Genomic DNA, 17,504 nt, shown 5'->3' on the forward strand with positions numbered 1-17,504 from the left:
TGTCTTTATCTACTATCATTTAAATTAATCATTTGATACAATACTCTTACATGTTACTGTACTTATATATTTTTTTCAAAAATACCTGCATGTAATTATTATTTGTACAAGTATAGCTAATTAAACTGAAAATGAAATTGTCTGCACAATGCCGCTAAACATCTGTGTTTAACCAATTAGAAATGAGATACAGGGTGATCGTCACCCTGCTAAGGTCATGGAAGTTGCAAGCTCTCTATAAAAATAAAGGAATTTGGATAAAAAATAAATTTGAAGATATTTCTTTAAATTTCACATTTTGCTTATAATTAAAAATAATTTGATACAATGTACTTACATGTTTTACATTGTCCTTATACAGCTGTAATTACACTGTTGACTCTTCCCTTACACCTAAACCCACCCTTAAACCTAACCATACCACCAAACCTGTCCCTATATCCCACCTCAAAAGCAGTGTTTTACAATGCAACATGAACACAAATAGGCTATAAGTACTACCTAGGCTATTTTTGTATGCATGTAGCCTACATAGCAGTTAAGTACACCTAATATAAAGTGTGACCTAAAGTGTGGCCGTCTTGTTTAATTTGATAAAGCTAACATCGTCTATTTTATCATGTAGCTAATTTTAGTTCATGCGCAAAATTTAAAACGCCCTGTTATATAACTCACTCCGATCATGGGTTAGATTGTTATCACAGTAGCCTATGCTACTCCTACTTGACATTAATTTACAGTTTAGGAATAAGTAGATTTTAAATAACGTTAATTTAAAGCAGACAAATATGTGAATACTGTATCAAAGTTTGAAGCACATAGCGAAAAAAAAGCGCTGAGTTATAGACGTTACAGTGTTTCGTCCTTACTCATTCACTTTATTTTTTGCATGACACGCTCCTCTGGGTTCATCCTCCAGAGATTAGGGTTCATGTCCATCCTAAGCTGTTTGTTTACTCACATCTCCAAGTGTTGTCGTATATCTGAACTCCTTAGCATAACGTCTTTTTGCCTCACTCGCTTCTGACAGGCATTCAGTCAGATGAATGTGTAAACAGAAGGGCGGTCTCAGGTGAGAGGCTTGAGTTTCACCGGCTTTCGAAGTGTTATAATTGAGCCTTCGAGTTCATTGATCAGTCAGAGAGATTGGCTGCGCCGGAAACTTATCAGATGTTTTGTTTTTCCTCAAGCGTTTCTAAAGAATGAACGGGCACTTTCCGGGGCTTTTGCTAAACTTTTAAGTCCTGTTGGACTTACCTTTAGGAGCGTGTTTGTATTGTTAAACATGGAGGAACTAAAAGCCCCCGTGAGTTTTTTCCACAAGTCGTCATTTAGCATCAGCAGCTTACTGCTCCGACACGAGCGCGCGAGGAGCGATTCGAGCGCCGCGCCGGAAGCACAGCGCTCTCGTGCCGCAAAGCCGCCCGCGCGCTCCCATCACCATCAGTCAAATGACGGAAAAGACAAGCCGATTCCAAAGCGGAACGAAGCGAACAGACCGGATAAAAAAGAGTCTGGGGGAGTTGGAGAGCAAAAGTGTGAAGGAACAGATGGTCAGGAGAAGAAGAGTAAACCCGATAAGCCTCCGTTCAGTTATAACGCGCTTATCATGATGGCCATCCGCCAGAGCCCGGAGCGACGGCTCACTCTCAACGGCATCTATGAGTTCATCATGGGCAACTTCCCGTACTACCGAGAAAACAGGCAGGGTTGGCAGAACTCCATCCGACACAACCTGAGCCTCAACAAGTGCTTCGTTAAGGTCCCGCGCCACTACGATGACCCGGGAAAAGGCAACTACTGGATGCTGGACCCGTCCAGCGATGACGTGTTCATCGGCGGAACCACTGGAAAACTCAGGCGCCGGTCTACAGCGGCATCTCGCGCCAAGCTGGCCATGAAGAGAGGCGCGCGGTTATCCTCCACCGCCGCCACCGCAGGACTGGCGTTCGCAGGCTCGTTTTACTGGCCCGTCCCGCCGTTCATGACCCTCCAGCACCGTCACCCGAACTCCGCGCCTCACCACAACAACTACGCCGCGTCAGTTTTGTCCCAGAGCTCGCGCCACTTCAGCTCAGTCGGTTCCGCTGCGGAAAGACTGCTTCTCCCATCCGCACAAGAGGCCACTTATTATGGAATGGGCTGTGAACAGATGACTTCCACCTCCTCCTTCACCACGTCTGCCTCTGTGCCTCTGCCTCTCTCTGCTCCCTGCTCTTTTAATTTACTTTCCAATCAGTCCAGTTACTTTTACTCTCATCAGGTGCCTCACACAGCAGGACTGTCACCCTGGTCGCAGGAGGAACCTTACCTATCCAAAACATCTCCTTCTGGACAGTTTTTCCCTGGAAAGCCATCTCCTTCTTCTGAATACATTGGAGGACTATGTACAGACATTCCCAGTTATTTTCCTCATTTTAACACAGCCAGCTCCATGCACTGAACAGCAGTTTTTTTTTTTTTCAGCTTTTTGAAAAGTATTTATTATATGAACAAGCTTTTTTTATCCAGTATTTAATTTCCTGTGAGGCCAAATATTTGTGGCCAAAACAAAAATTTTCTTTTGTAATTTCCAGTTGTTTACGGTCTAGTTACCCCAAAAACTAGTTATGCCAAGTATTTTTAGGCACATGATGGCTGCACTAAACATGCAGAGCTGAAAAACAATGCACTTCTTTAAAAAAAAAAAAAAAAAAAGGGAAATAGCTGTGGGAAACGATCATGTTTTGTTCTGGCCGCATATGTCTCTTTTGATGCTATCTTTTTGATGGCTGCTGTTTTTCCTTTAGATGGCGTGGAGTAGTTGGACAAGTTTGTATGTAGGATACAAAAAAGAAAAGATTAACTGCATGATTCTGTCTGGTGCTTTTTCATAAGATGTCTTCGTGTTGTTCAGCATTTACAGTCACTCACATAATCTTAATACTGTATTTGTCTAGCAAGCAGCCTACAGGTCTTGGCCTGTAATTTTGACCTGGCCCAAACATGTATCCACTTATAGGAAATAAATGTTTTGGAAGAACAGACCTTTGTTCATGCCAATTGTTTTATGAAAGAACTGCAATTTCAAATTCGCAGGAAATAGCTTTTCGGTAACAATTTACAATAAGGTTTCATTTGATAACATTAGTCAAATACATCAGTCAACACGAAAAGAACAATAATAGCGTTTATTAATCTTAGCTAATGTTAATATCAGCATTTACTAATACATTTTTAAGATAAAAAAAAATCTGCTAACATTAGTTAATGCACTATGAAGTTGAACTAACATTAAAGTTAACTAATATTTAAGTAACATTAACAAATAGGTTAATAAATACTGTAAAAATATATTGCTCATTCATATTAGTAAATGCATTGACTAACAAATGAAACCTTATTGTAAAGCGTTAGCAACTTTTCATATATTCAAAATGTGTATGTAAAAATATCCTTTATTTATTAGTTTTCAATGTGATTTTTTGTGTGCCTTTTTTGCTTCCAATTAACATCAACCTCCTTATAAAAAGATGTGAAATATGTTCATTTAATATTTTTAATCTTTCATCTTTTTTATTTTGTACGCACTTTGATATTCTTGATTCATAAAGGTTAGAACAAATAAAAGCCCATTGTACAAATCAAAGCTGGAGTTTGGGAGTTATGCTTAAACCTTATCTTATGAATGAATTTATTCAACAATCCAGGGAATTTAGAGCAGGCCAACAGCCCATGATTTACTACAAATTGTAATGTTTTATGAAATGGTTTATGTGTGTATGTTATTAGCAGTCCATAGAAGACATTTAAAAATTCTGTACCATGCTTTGTTTTTCACATCTTTCTCAATTCTCTCATACACACTGTAAAAAAGAATTGTTGGTTTAACTTAAAAAAGTAATTTACCTGGTTGCCTTAAAATTTTGAGTTCATTGAAATTAAAAATTTGTGTTAATACAATGAAGGCAATTAGTTTAATCAACAGAAACTCAAAATATTAAGTTATCTGAACCAAAGAAACAAAAGAAAAATGTGTTCTGATAACAAATCATGAAAATAATTATTTTACAGTGCGCGCGCACACACACACACACACACACACACACACACACACACACACACACACACGTTTACTTCCACTGATTTTAAATCAGGTTAATGCTATTTTCTATATCCTAAACCAACCCCTACCCCTAAACCTATACCCATCACAGAAACGTGCAAAACACTAGATTTAAATAAAAACATGTTTTGGCCGATTTATAAGTCAGGACCAGTAAAATGTCTATGTGACTAGTCAGTTGTCATAATATTTCACTATATAAGTGAGGACATTTGGCCCTCACAAGTATACCCAAACCTGCATGTACACACACACACACACACAAAATGTCTGAGGGTCTCTAGAGTGCGATCACAGCCTCAGCTCAGTAATGAAGTGGATCTCCTTTTTCAAATGGCTGAGGAGGGGAAAGATAAAAAGAGATGATAGAGGAAATTCAGAGAGAAAGAGAGGATTCAACCACAGTACGCTAGAAATAAAAATCACGTTCATCAGATTACACCACTTCAAATAGACACAAGTGGTTTTTCACATTTGTACAAGCTGTGGTAATTGAGTGAGCTAGATGAAAAGTGTTGCCCTTGACCCGAGGAAACCAGTTACTGAGTACAGATTTCACCTCGCTGAATGACCGATATGAGCAGACCTTATGTGCCCTCGTCTGAGCTATTGAGTTTTTGCCATACAATTCTGTTTTAAAAATCTGTTTTTTTATTTTTTTTTTATTTATTTGTTTTGGTATTGAATTGATAAAAATGTAAATAAGTGATTTTAATATTAACAACTAATTTAAATTTCTTTAAGGGATATAATGAAAAAATAAATTGTTACATTCGAGACCCACTTTATTTTGTTTTTAACTATATGTAACATTTAAATTAATCATTTAATGCAGTTGTGTAATACATTTTTACACTGTATATTTAAAAATACCTGCATGTAATTACACCTGAAATTAATTTCTGTAATTACATCTATTTCACTGTTGACCCTTCCCTTACACCTTAACCCACCCTTAAACCTAACCAAATCACCAAACCTGTCCCTAACCTTACCCGTATCAGAATCAGAAAGACCTTTATTGCCAAGTATGTTTTCAGACAAGGAATTTGTTTTGGTGACAGAAGAAGCCTCCAGTATAGAGAGACAACAACAGTACATAGTAAAATAAAGAATAAAGATATATGAATAAATTGAAACACATATGTATATATAATATATAAATAAACAAAAATAGACACAGTTGTGCTATAGTAGAATTTTACAGGGAATGGAATAAAAGAGGTAGGTTATTGTCATATATATAAGTGGTATTGCACATATTCATTATGCTCCGAATCTTCCTGAAGCAGTGTTTTGAAATCGGCCATCACTAAATAAGTCGTTATTTTGTTTTTTTTGGCGCACCAAAAATATTCTCGTCGCTTTATAATATTAATATTGAACCACTGTACTCACATGAACTGATATAAATATGTTTTTAGTACATTAATGGATCTTGAGAGAGGAAATGTCATTGCTCCCTATGTAGGCCTCACGGAGCCATCGGATTTCAACAAAAATATCTTAATTTGTGTTCCGAAGATCAACAAAGGTCTTACGGGTGTAAAACGGCAGGAGGGTGAGTAATTAATGACAGAATTTTCATTTTTGGGTGAACTAAGACTTTAATAGACAAGGTTCTTCCTTGAAAATAAATTCCAGCACAGCTCTAAACAACCATAATGAAATGACCCAATAGATAATGCTGTACAATGGACTCTGTTAAAGAGCCACATATAGCAATTTATCTGTTCAATAAAATACCTTACTCACCTGTTGAGTAATAAAAAACGCCATCTCCACGTCACTTTTACAACATTTCAAATCCCTCAGTTCTGCCATCTCCGTAAAGCCATGTTGATTCTCGGTTTATTACGATCTCTGTCTGACTCTCCGCTGTTCTGCTTTTTTTTTTTTAAATGGGTGATTCCACAGAGGTTTGACAAATAGTAGGCATATATCTTTAGCATTAGCATGAGATTAGTATTAGATTTAGCATGCTCCATGTCAACCTTTCTCTCTTGTTGTGACAACTAACCTATGCCACTCCCACACCATACAGGCGTCAAAGTAGCCAGAGCAACTTTCCTCTATTTACAGATATGACGAGACGTTGGACGTTGGAGACAATTTCCCACAAAAACCATCAGGTCTAAAATGTAAACACTTATAATAGGCTTACCATAGTGAATCAGGGTAAGACAAAAACACATTTTGGAAGAAGGACTGATAATGTATTGACTCATTAGTTAAATTTTGTTTATTTTGAACAAAAAAAGTTACATAGTGTACCTTTAATAAAGACTATAATAAATGCTGGGTTAAAAACAACCCAAATTGGGTTGAAAATGGACAAACCCAACAATTGGGTTGTTTTAACCCACCAAATGGGCTGTTTTGACCCAGTTGGGCAGTTGGGTTAAATTTTTGCCCAACCTGCTGGGTAGTTTTATTTAACTCAACTATTGTTTGTTGACACATTTAACCCAACCGCTGGGTTAAAACAACCCATTCACTGGGTTTGTCCATTTTCAACCTAACTTGGGTTGTTTTTAACCCAGCATTTTTTTTTTTAGAGAGTAGTATCTCAAATAACTGTTTGCAATAGATCAGAAACACAATAAGTGCATATACAGTATCTAACAATTATTATTATTGTTATTATTTTATTTATTTATTTGTTTTGATGTACATATAGTTAAAGACACCTAATATAAAGTGGGACCATACAGGCTTTCTGTAGCAGCACTCAATATGTAGTTTGACATTATATCCCATTACACTGGTGAACTTCATCTCACCTTTCAATATCACCCGATATAAAGAGAAGAACACACAGATGTGTGAAGACGCCTCTCAGGACAGGTTTCTGGAGCCTCTTCTTCATCAAACAAAGAGAGCTTTATGAGGACACGATTCTATTTCACTAATCTCACACACACACAGGCGACTGCGGTGAACACAGGCGACTTCAGGCGTGCTTCACTGTAACCTTACTGGAAAACTGTTGGCAAACTACAATCTCTGATGCAAAAGATAACCATAATATTGATATGACTGCTGAGTAATCATGTAATTAGTCTACAGGGGAACGAGAGGAGGAAGTAAGGAGAGAAAGAGTGAGAGGAAAACAAATAGACAGGTGAAGAGATGCCCAAAGGCTGCTGTAAGTCGATACTATTTTCCTCTAATTTGTGTAATAAATAACATCCTCCCTTTGACAGGCATGACTAACGATTTTTACACCCCTTGATCACACTATACAGCCTGCAAAAAAAACAGCTGAGCTATAAATCCGAAATTTTTGAGCATGTGCTTGTCCACATGATTCCCTGAGGCTGGAATAGGTGTCCACTGAAACCTGCTGGTGAGACCACAAACACACACACACACACACACACACACACACACGTATATGTGGTTTACGGGGACTCTCCATAGACGTAATGGTTTTTATACTGTACAATCTGTATATTCTATCCCCCTACATTACACCTACCCCTAAACCTACCAATCACAGGAAACTGTCTGCATTTCTTGAATTTCAAAAAAACACCATTTAGTATGTTTTTTAAGCCATTTGGTTTACGAGGACACAGGAAGTGTTTTCAAACATTTTGATTCCAATGTGACGATAACCTTCTTAAAATATAAAGGCAGTTAAATGTTTTAAAGGTGCAATATGTAAGAATTTTGCAGTAAAATATCCAAAAACCACTAGGCCAGTGTTATATATTTTGTTCACTTGAGTACTTACAATATCCCAAATGTGTCCAACTATTTGTAAATCGTGAGAAAATTGCACTTTTAACCAAGGCTCCGGGACGTGTGAGGAGTCGCATGTCAATTGCGTCATACCCGCGTTACCCTCGGTTTCCGGTTTTATTTTGTAGAAACCATGGAAACACCAAAGACGCTTTAATATTTACGTTTTAATAGACAAGGGAACAACTGTTTGGTTACATTTATAGACAGAAAACTAATTGTTGTTATATAGCTCAACACGTATAGTCTTATTGTTTAAATCTAATTTTCTTGATTTTTTGCATGCTTTACCATGCCTCAGAGAAAAACACTATTTTGTCAAGTAGCTAACATAGCATAATCAGATGCAGCTTTATTTTTAGTAACAGTAATACAGAATTTTCTCCATCATACAATAGGTTTTAAAATTAATTGCATGCCATTTATCAACACAAGCCATCCAGCATTTAATATGATATTTTAAAATCGATCTATCTTACTGCAGTGTGCAACAAGTGTCTCACAGCAGCCGCCGAGCGAACGCACAGAGTAATGTTATAACATAATTTTCAACACACTCGAATGTATCTATATGATAAATAGAGCTGTGTTACCTCATACTCATGAACGGAAAAGCGGAAGCGGCGCGCCGGCGACTGTGGCATAAGAAAAGTCCCGCTGCTCACGGCGTGTGTTGTGCAATCGCTCCAGGGAGAAATGACAGATCTATAAACTATATATTGTAAACTGTAATAGTGGTCTAATGTGACAGGTTGTTTAAGGTTAAGGGAGTTAAAAAAAAGAAAAGAAAAAAAGAACAAGTCATCTTATAATACACAATGAAAAACTATAAATTGACATTCCCAGAATTCTTACACATTTGATGTTGTTTCATTGAAATAACTGTTACTTTTCTTATCAGTTATGTACATTAGCGTTTTATGTTACATCATCTGTTGTTTAATAATGTGAATGCATTATTTTTGTGCTGTGTGTTGCCATGATGGTGTTTAGTATTTGTGTGTATGGGACCATGCACCTTCTACATATTAACTAATTGTGATTCTCTTTACCACTTGTGTTTTCAAGGTGATTTTCAAATTTAAGTTCAATTTGTAATTGCTACCATATTCCATTTTTTTTTTTTTTTTTGGTATGTATGTATGTGTGTGTGTGTGTGTGTGTGTGTGTGTGTGTAAAACTTTTTGTGTAAATTTCACAGAATTTACTAATTCCAAGCTCAAATATTTTAAATTTTTAGAATTAAAAATAAAATAAAATAAATGTTTATGTATCATTTCCTCAATTGAGGATGACCTTAGATGTCTTAGAGGTCTTGTCAAAAGAGGTTTAAAGCACAACTTAAAGGGTTAGTTCACCCAAAAATGAAAATTCTGTCATTAATTACTCACCCCCATATTGTTCCACACCTGTAAGACCTTCAGAACACAAATTAATATATTTTTGATGAAATCTGAGAGCTCTCTGACTCCTCAATAGACAGCAATATAACCACCACTTTCAAGGTCCAGAAAGGTACTAAAGACATCCTTAAAACTGTCGACGTAACTGGTTCAACCTTAATTTTATGAAGCGACGAGAATACTTTTTGTGCCCAAAAACAAAACAAAAATAACGACTTTATTCAACAATATCCTCTCTTCTGTGTCATTCTCATACGCTGTTTACGTTCAGCGCCTTCAGGTTCTGCGTCTATACAGCTCAGTATTGGCCGACGCTGTTCACGTGAGCAGCATGTGTGTGATTGACGCAGGAGCCGGCCAATGAGTCGGCGTTCTGACGTAGAACCTGGAAGCGCTGAACATAAACAGCGTATGAGAATGACACAGAAGAGAAGATATTGTTCTATTATATAGATAGATATAGATATTGTATATTTCTGGACCTTGAAAGTGGTGGTTAAACTGTTGTCTATGGAGGAGTCAGACAGCTGTCAGATTTCATCAAAAATATCTTAATTTGTGTTCAGAAGATGAACGAAGGTCTTACGGGTGTGGAACGACATGAAGGTGAGTAATTAATGACAGAATTTTCATTTTTGGGTGAACTACCCTTTAAAGAGGTTTTAAACACAACTACACTCCTTGAGCAACTTTGATCATTGTTAGATTCAATGCTCTGGTTTCTGTTTGTAAGAAACGCTTGTAAGACTCTAAAGATGCATGATGGAAGTCGAGAGAGAAACCAGTCTGGGAGGAAGGAAGTGATCTGGAAAGGTGAAAACATAAGCCGATGTACCTGAAAAACTCTGGGCTCAGTGTGCATTTCCTAACGATAGTTAAGCTTTGTAAACCAATTCCACAGACATGATCCTCAAATCTCCACACTATAGGGTGCGATTATCCCGAGCCAACTCACCACCCTGTGAAATCACATGGGTGGGATTGTGCTCCGCGGGCGCCCGCCTGTCTCTAAGCAGTAAGCCAATCCCCTAGAGTCTAAGCACCATACAGACACACATCTTTGTCTGTCTCACAAACTCACCCCATCATACAGCCATCTTCCCTGTCAGTCATGACACATAACAAAGAGATGTCTGTTTGGTCTACAGACTTGACCCCTGCCCCATGAATATTACCCCACACCACGGCTAAGAGGCCAGACACATTCTTCTGTTATCTATACATGAATACTTAAATGAGGCAGATCACTAGATCAGACTGCTCTATTTCATGACAGCAAAATATTTTAAGTAAAAGTAGCAAAGCATTAAAAACATAGAGCATCTTAGCAATTAACTCTCTCTCTCTCTCTCTCTATATATATATATATATATACACACTATATTCTTTTATCATATTCACTAAATTCTATTACAATAATAATTGGGACCAACAGTGAGGTGATTTGATATGTCATGATGTGAGATGTCCTGTGCCAAATTTAGACTGCATTAACAGCAGTGTGCTTGTTTGTGTTTGTTTGTTTTTGTTTGTGTGTGTGTGTGTGTGTGTGTCTGCGTACACCTGGGCACGGATATGTATATATAATTATTAGCATTAAATTGCATATTTTAGAAAAATACAATTACCTTGTTATAATGATGACATTGGAATTAGTTTGGTCGACTAAATTCACACAATAATAATAATAGAATAATTCAAGATCGCTGTGAACTAGATGATAGAAATCAACATACAAACCACTGCTAGAAAAAAATAAACATCTGTGTAACTTTAGTTTCAAAACATTACAGTTACAGAGATATAGCCTTTGAGACAACTTCCTTGTGTGACAACTAGCTCTGTTTAAAATCATTCATTATAATTAACTTATTATTACAATTCTATATAAACCTAAAAACAAGTTTATATTTACTTTGCGGGAGAAAACCGGAACCGGAATTTACAACTGAGTAAGGCGGTACAGACCCGGAAGTGACTTTAACGTTGTGGAAACGTGAGGCGCCTGTGTGTAGCTGCTCATTTCATTGAAGACAGTTGAGAAGTCGAAACCTACTAAAACATGTAAGTTCAATCTTCTGCATACAGCATATTATAATAAATGCTTGAGTTGTACTGCTGGGACTGAAATAGCTAGTTTATAGTTTAATGGCCGCTAAAGAAGTCATTTAGCAAAGCTAATGCTAATGTTAGCAGCTACAATGATCCTTCTATTGTACTGATTATTAGGATTCGTCCTAAGTGAATACGGTTATAATATTTGTGTTTGTTTTGCAAGCTTTGTCGTTGTCAAATTGATTGCATATTGGCTTTGTTTCTAATTTAATTTTATTGTTTTCTGTGCGCACTTTATTTCTCAATCATTACGTTATGAATAACGTTGCGTATGGTTAAGTTTTCTATATTCCTAAAAGCATGAAACAAAGCTAAATTAACTTATAAATTTGTAGCATTTTAGGCACAAACGCTTAATATAATTTATTGAACACTATATATACAGTGTAAATTGACTGATATTCATCTTACCTATTTATCCACACATTCTAACTGTTAAAATGATTTGTTAGGAGTTTATTAAACAAGCCCAAATCTGAGATGACTCCAGAGGAGCTCCAAAAGCGAGAGGAGGAAGAGTTTAACACCGGTCCACTTTCAGTTCTTACCCAGTCTGTGAAAAACAACACACAGGTTCTTATCAACTGCCGCAACAATAAAAAGCTACTGGGCAGAGTCAAAGCATTCGACAGGTACGTGATGTGAATCCTTCTGTTGGATTTATAATATACACTGTGACTACATACTGCCTGTGTGCAGATTTCTGTTGATCCGAATGCAGTGCACTGCATATATATCATAAACAGTGCAGTCCAACAGAAATTTTCTGACCAAAATGTCTGCACAGCTGCATACGTATGCGTGTCTGTTAGCTGAAAAACCTCACAGCTCAAGCTATGATAGCTTTTCTTATTCTTTCATTGTATAAGATGAAGTATTTTTGAGATTAAATATCTATGTATAAAAGTTTATATTAAAACGAATATAAGGCCACCCAATATGTTAATTGAGACACATGCTGCCTCCAAAATAGCATACTGAGTAGGTAATACATTTGAATTTGAATTTACTTCATGAACGTTAAAAAAAGTACTCTATGGTATGAATATGGGTAGTATGAATGAAATTCAGACATACATTTATTCAGTTTTATAAAGTTTTTATTTTAAAAAGTTATTATTCTTTTTAAGAAATCATTTATGATCTGCATCAGACACAAATACTGTAGATAAACAGCTACTGTAAAATGTGAATAAATACTAAAAAATGAATTGGTTCACACTGTTTGTATAAAATTGGTAAACAGTTTTCATGATGTGGACTTTCAAATAGGTATGTTTACGTGCATTAAATTTGTCAATTGGAATGAATCCAATCATATTTCAGATTTTGAAAGTTCTGTTTATATCCGTGGATCTCTACCTTTTTGAGTTCAAGCCATTTTCTACCCAATTTCTACACCATAAGATATTTTGGAGCCTGGCATAACTAGAAAAAAACCCCAAATACTAAGAAATATCTTGATTTTTAGTTGTTTTGTCTTACTTTAAATAATTTTAAGTCATCTTGAGGCCTCCTTGGAAGTTTGAGGACCCTTACGGGGCCCCAGTCCCCTGCTTGGGAACCACTGGTTTATATGAATCCCTAACATTGCAGTCTGATTCACACGTGTTTACGTGTTCTTGTATTCCAACTAAAACTTGCCACATTCAGAAGCGAGGTATTTTTGAATCCTATTGAGAAAATTGTCGGATTCAGGAATTCACGATTAATTTTTATGTTGATGGGATCATTTCAGGTTTACATTACTCCTTTCAGTCTGATCGAAATTTCATTCACTCAATTGGGGTGTATACATTAAGGCTTTTCAGTCCAGTTGAACCATCAATCAGAACAGATTTTTTTTGGTTGCAAGTAAATGAAACTACTGTCTGTTTTCTCTGGCTTTTCAGACATTGTAACATGGTTCTGGAGAATGTGAAAGAAATGTGGACAGAGGTGCCCAAGAGCGGCAAGGGCAAGAAGAAGTCAAAGCCAGTGAACAAGGATCGTTACATCTCAAAGATGTTCCTGAGAGGCGATTCAGTCATCGTGGTGTTGAGGAACCCACTCATCACCGGGAAATAAACTTGACGTGTAACACGTCTGTTCAAGTACAGGCAATCTCCTGGACACTCATACACCAGCTCACCTGCAAGCTGAACTCCCTCTGACTTATCAGCACGTGTTAAAGTGTTAATTAGGCCTTTGAGCAAATGTAACTATTTTGCCCTCAAGAGACAGTACACAGTTTTCATTGTGCTGTAACAATTGTATTTTGCTGGAAAATGTTTAGCATCATCATGAGAGATTGTTTGGTCAAAGAAAAGAAACAAAAAAAGTTGACATTTGAATTTTTTTTTTTTTTTTTTTTTTGAAGTTGTATAAAAATGTGCTTTTTCTAAATAAACATTTGGATAATCAAATCTCTATAAATCTGGACTCTGGTCTCTATGAAGCCCCTCCTTCCAAAAAGCACAGTGTGCTCTGGTGTTGGGATTGGTAAACCGCTTTGAGGGTGTTTAGGAAATGTCGCGCTCCTCACTATGACCTTGAGTTTCAACACACTACTTACTAACTCAACCAGGCCTCGCCCCTTTATTTTACATATGCCTTGGGCAGGAATTATTTAAATGAGTGATACTGTGATTTTCCTGGAAGAAAACTCAAGACTGCAATGCAGGCATTTCAGGGAGTTCAGAAACTGTGCTTACTGATAAAAAGAAAATAACTCCCTTCGGAGTGACTTTGTGCTTTGTAACTTCACAGATTTATTCAAGCTCAAACAGCAGCATTACACACTAAAGAAAGTTGAAAATGTAAAAAAAAAAAAAAAAAAAGCATAATCGGACCCCTTTAACTGTTTACAGACAAAGCAGAAAGAGTGTTCATCAGACGAAAGTTTCACGTTGCTGTTTGTCCTCTTTCCTCCCCTCTCGCTGTCTGCTGCCCCTCTCATCCTCTTTCTCCCCCTCCCTTCATCCGACTCTCATTTGGTAGAGTCCCTTGGCAGCAGCTTGGGTGTCAGTGTAGATTTCAGCAGGCAGCACTCAATAAGTGACAAACTGCCGTTTAAAGGTCTCTGCATTATTAATGTGACCAGATGTGCTGACTGTCACTTCACACCCCTGCCCTCCACCGTGGGCTCCGCTGACCCCTTGTACTAAAAGCCATTTTAAACAATTCATTTTTGTCTAAAAGGATTTGGCTAATGTTTCTGAAACTAAAAATTTATATTCTGAAAATTAGAATGATCTCTCTGAAAGGGGTTTATCAGGGTAAAAATATCTAGATTTAATTGTGTGTTTTAAAGGTTTATATGGACAAAAAGGGTTATCTCAGGACTTGACCTGAGAGGAGGACAGTCTCTGAAAATCACTCAGTCAGGTTACTTAAATATTCAGTGGAATGGTGAAAATCCAACTCGGTGTATCAGTTTGGGTTATTGTGATCCACTGGTGTCGTATTTATTAAATGTGTTTATTCATTCATTTTCATGTGTTTTAATTCTAAACTTTATAAAATAAATGTAAACTGATGGTAGGTATGGTCTATAAATTGTTTATATGGGTTAGGTTAAAATATTTACTTCATTAATTTTTGATTAGGCAAGAATTAATATATTAATTGAAAAAACTAAATATATACTACTGTTTAAAAGTCAGTTTTTGAAAAAAATTAATACTTTTATTCAGCAAGGATGCATTAAATTCATAAAAAGCGACAGTAAAGACATTTATAATGATTCAAACATTTTCCATTTCAAATAAATGATGTTTTTTTTAAGCATTCTATTCAATGATTTCTGAAGGATCATGTGACACTGAAGACAGAAGTAATGGCTGCTAAAACACAGGAATAAATTACATTTTAAAATATTTTTTAAATTGTTTTATTGACCACAAAGTTTTGCACAGTTGTGTATTAAATAACCATGAAAGACACCTAAAATTGTAAAGAATTGTCATGAGTTTATACCTGGTAAAGATTTTTATCCACCCCAATTTTTTTATCCTCATCCTGATCATTGCATTGTTGTGGGCATATTTGCATAGGCAATAACCACAGAAAATGTGAGAAAGTTTTTCGTACAGTTTCACAAATGCTACTTGTGATCTATAGTATCAAAATATACCGAGGGGTGAAGAAAAAAGATTTATACCATTAACAGTGTGTCTGTTTTTGATAGAGTTGATGACATTTTCCCAGGCTCCTGAGTGGAGTTTAAGCCAGAGGTGTTCTGCACCTTGAGCTTGTTCTCTAGTTCCTCCTGTCCGACAGCGAGACGCACATCCTGCTGTACTCAGTGTTCCTCCGGGCTGCTGCACCTGGATACTGTGTGTGGGTTTGCCTGAAGCTCTACTCTAATACTAGAGTCATGACTTGCAGGTGACGCTTCAGCCTGAGATCTTATCATCAACTGCTGTCAAAATTGAGATTTAGAGGTTTAGGTCTGTAGTGTTTTGGTCATGTTTAAGTTGTCCCTTTTTCAACAGCAAGTCATTTTGTGGGGAATTGTCTATTGGACCATGGTTTGTTTATATAATATGATATGCACCATCTAAGACATAAATAGTGAAAACTCATCGCTCAGCAGTGAATACTTGATCCTTGCTTGGCAGGAAGAAAAAACTTTCCTGACCTTACTGCATATTAGTGTCTGTTATTTTAATACACCTTCTTGACAACTGTGTTATTTTACACAGAAATAGTGCCATAAAACAACGGATAATGTAATATCCAGAATAACCCACCTATAGCACACATCTAAAAAGTGAACTTTTGGAAAATTATCCATTGTGACTTCTTGCATTTTACACAGTTAAAGTCAGATCATTGATGGTCCAGTTAAAAACAGATCCTCATTATTGCTCCACATATAGATCTGAATTAAACTTCCAAAACATCTTAATTTGGCACTGCTTTTTTGAAAGATTTTATGTTTAATAGGACATAATTCATAATTTAACCTTTACAAAAATATATCATGCTAACCATAGTACCAAAATACAACAGAACAAGTTATTTATAGGGGAAACAATTGTAAAAAGAGTTCCCAGCTAACTCAAAAACTGCATAGTTCTACCTGCCATGTCATATTGCTCCCAAAAGTATTTTATATTGAAGCCACATTGTCTGAATTTCTGAATCTCATTGGATTACATACAAAATATCAAACCACATGGCATCATTTGCAAACAAATGCTGTTCAAAACTAACATCAGTTTTCACAGAGTTAACACAGGTGTAGTTCACATTAACTATATGAACATAATCTATAACTTTTGACAATATCGTGTCACATTATTCTTCATTTTGAGCAGTTGCTAAAACGTACATTGTATGACAGGTAGATTGAGTTTATTGACAATGCAATTCAGGTCTATAATATCAAAAATGTTAGTGAATTGTCAGTGCATAAAACCATGTTACACTTTTACAAATATTATTAATATTGCAAACACTTCAAATGTAAAAATTGGGTGGTTTATGAAAATGTGTAAAAACATGAAGAAAAAGAAGAACATTTTTGGTTCCCCAAAGAACTTTACATTTGAAAGTGTGCTGTTTCCTTTTAAAAATTCTACTTTCGATACATTTTTTATGCTCAAGTGTTCTTTGGGGCCTCTGGATTTATTAACAATGAATATTTACATTGGAAAAGATGAGTTTTATATAATACTGAAGGTATTACAAGAAGTCAGAATGTTAGCCACTAAAAAAAAAGACACATTACAAAAGCGTCTTCTTAAAAAGAGATAACTAACAATAAATATTACTAACAATAACTGATATTTTTCGGGAAACTATATGGTTACCACTGTACATTTTTGAAAGAAAATGAAAATTTGTGTTACAACGCAGACCTCCAATCTTCTTCTTCTTTTTCTTTTACGCAAGTACAAGTGAGAAAGCATGGGTTAGGTGCAAGCTCCAGAAACTGGATAAAGCCTATCACATATCTGTGAGAAAAAGTAAATACAAAAGTGGCCTGAAATCGTTCATGGAATAATGACTTATTTTGCTGTTTTCTGAAACAAACGAAACAAAATTGCTGCCTTCTCTGCTTAGTTACACATGAGTGCACAACATCCATGGCATTGAAGCTCTTCCAGAGCCTCCATCATTATAGGGTCATTCATCAGTACATTAGT

General features: G+C 36.2%; 2 protein-coding genes across 2 annotated transcripts; both read left to right on the top strand.

Annotated features, from left to right (window-relative positions):
• Positions 1–82: 82 nt before the first annotated feature.
• Positions 83–3,611, top strand: foxg1c (forkhead box G1c). Its single transcript, XM_051871155.1, has one exon. It carries the CDS (start codon positions 1,286–1,288, stop codon positions 2,441–2,443), a length of 1,158 nt encoding a protein of 385 aa, XP_051727115.1. The 5' UTR covers positions 83–1,285; the 3' UTR covers positions 2,444–3,611.
• A 7,555-nt stretch (positions 3,612–11,166) lies between these two features.
• On the top strand, positions 11,167–13,785 carry snrpd2 (small nuclear ribonucleoprotein D2 polypeptide). The gene is made up of 3 exons (XM_051871131.1): positions 11,167–11,319; positions 11,823–12,002; positions 13,263–13,785. Coding segments are annotated over exons 1-3 (357 nt in total). The 5' UTR covers positions 11,167–11,317; the 3' UTR covers positions 13,438–13,785.
• The last annotated feature ends 3,719 nt before the right edge of the window (positions 13,786–17,504 follow it).

This window comes from Ctenopharyngodon idella, chromosome 18, assembly GCF_019924925.1.
Source record: "Ctenopharyngodon idella isolate HZGC_01 chromosome 18, HZGC01, whole genome shotgun sequence".
Classification (NCBI taxonomy): Eukaryota; Metazoa; Chordata; class Actinopteri; order Cypriniformes; family Xenocyprididae; genus Ctenopharyngodon; species Ctenopharyngodon idella.

What these genes read in the sequence shown, in the direction of transcription:
- foxg1c (XM_051871155.1), top strand. Translation starts at nt 1,286, where the DNA reads ATGGAGGAACTAAAAGCCCCCGTGAGTTTTTTCCACAAGTCGTCATTT.
- snrpd2 (XM_051871131.1), top strand. An exon ending in AGAGTCAAAGCATTCGACAG is followed by an intron (nt 12,003 to 13,262) that starts GTACGTGATGTG and finishes CTGGCTTTTCAG; the next exon opens with ACATTGTAACATGGTTCTGG.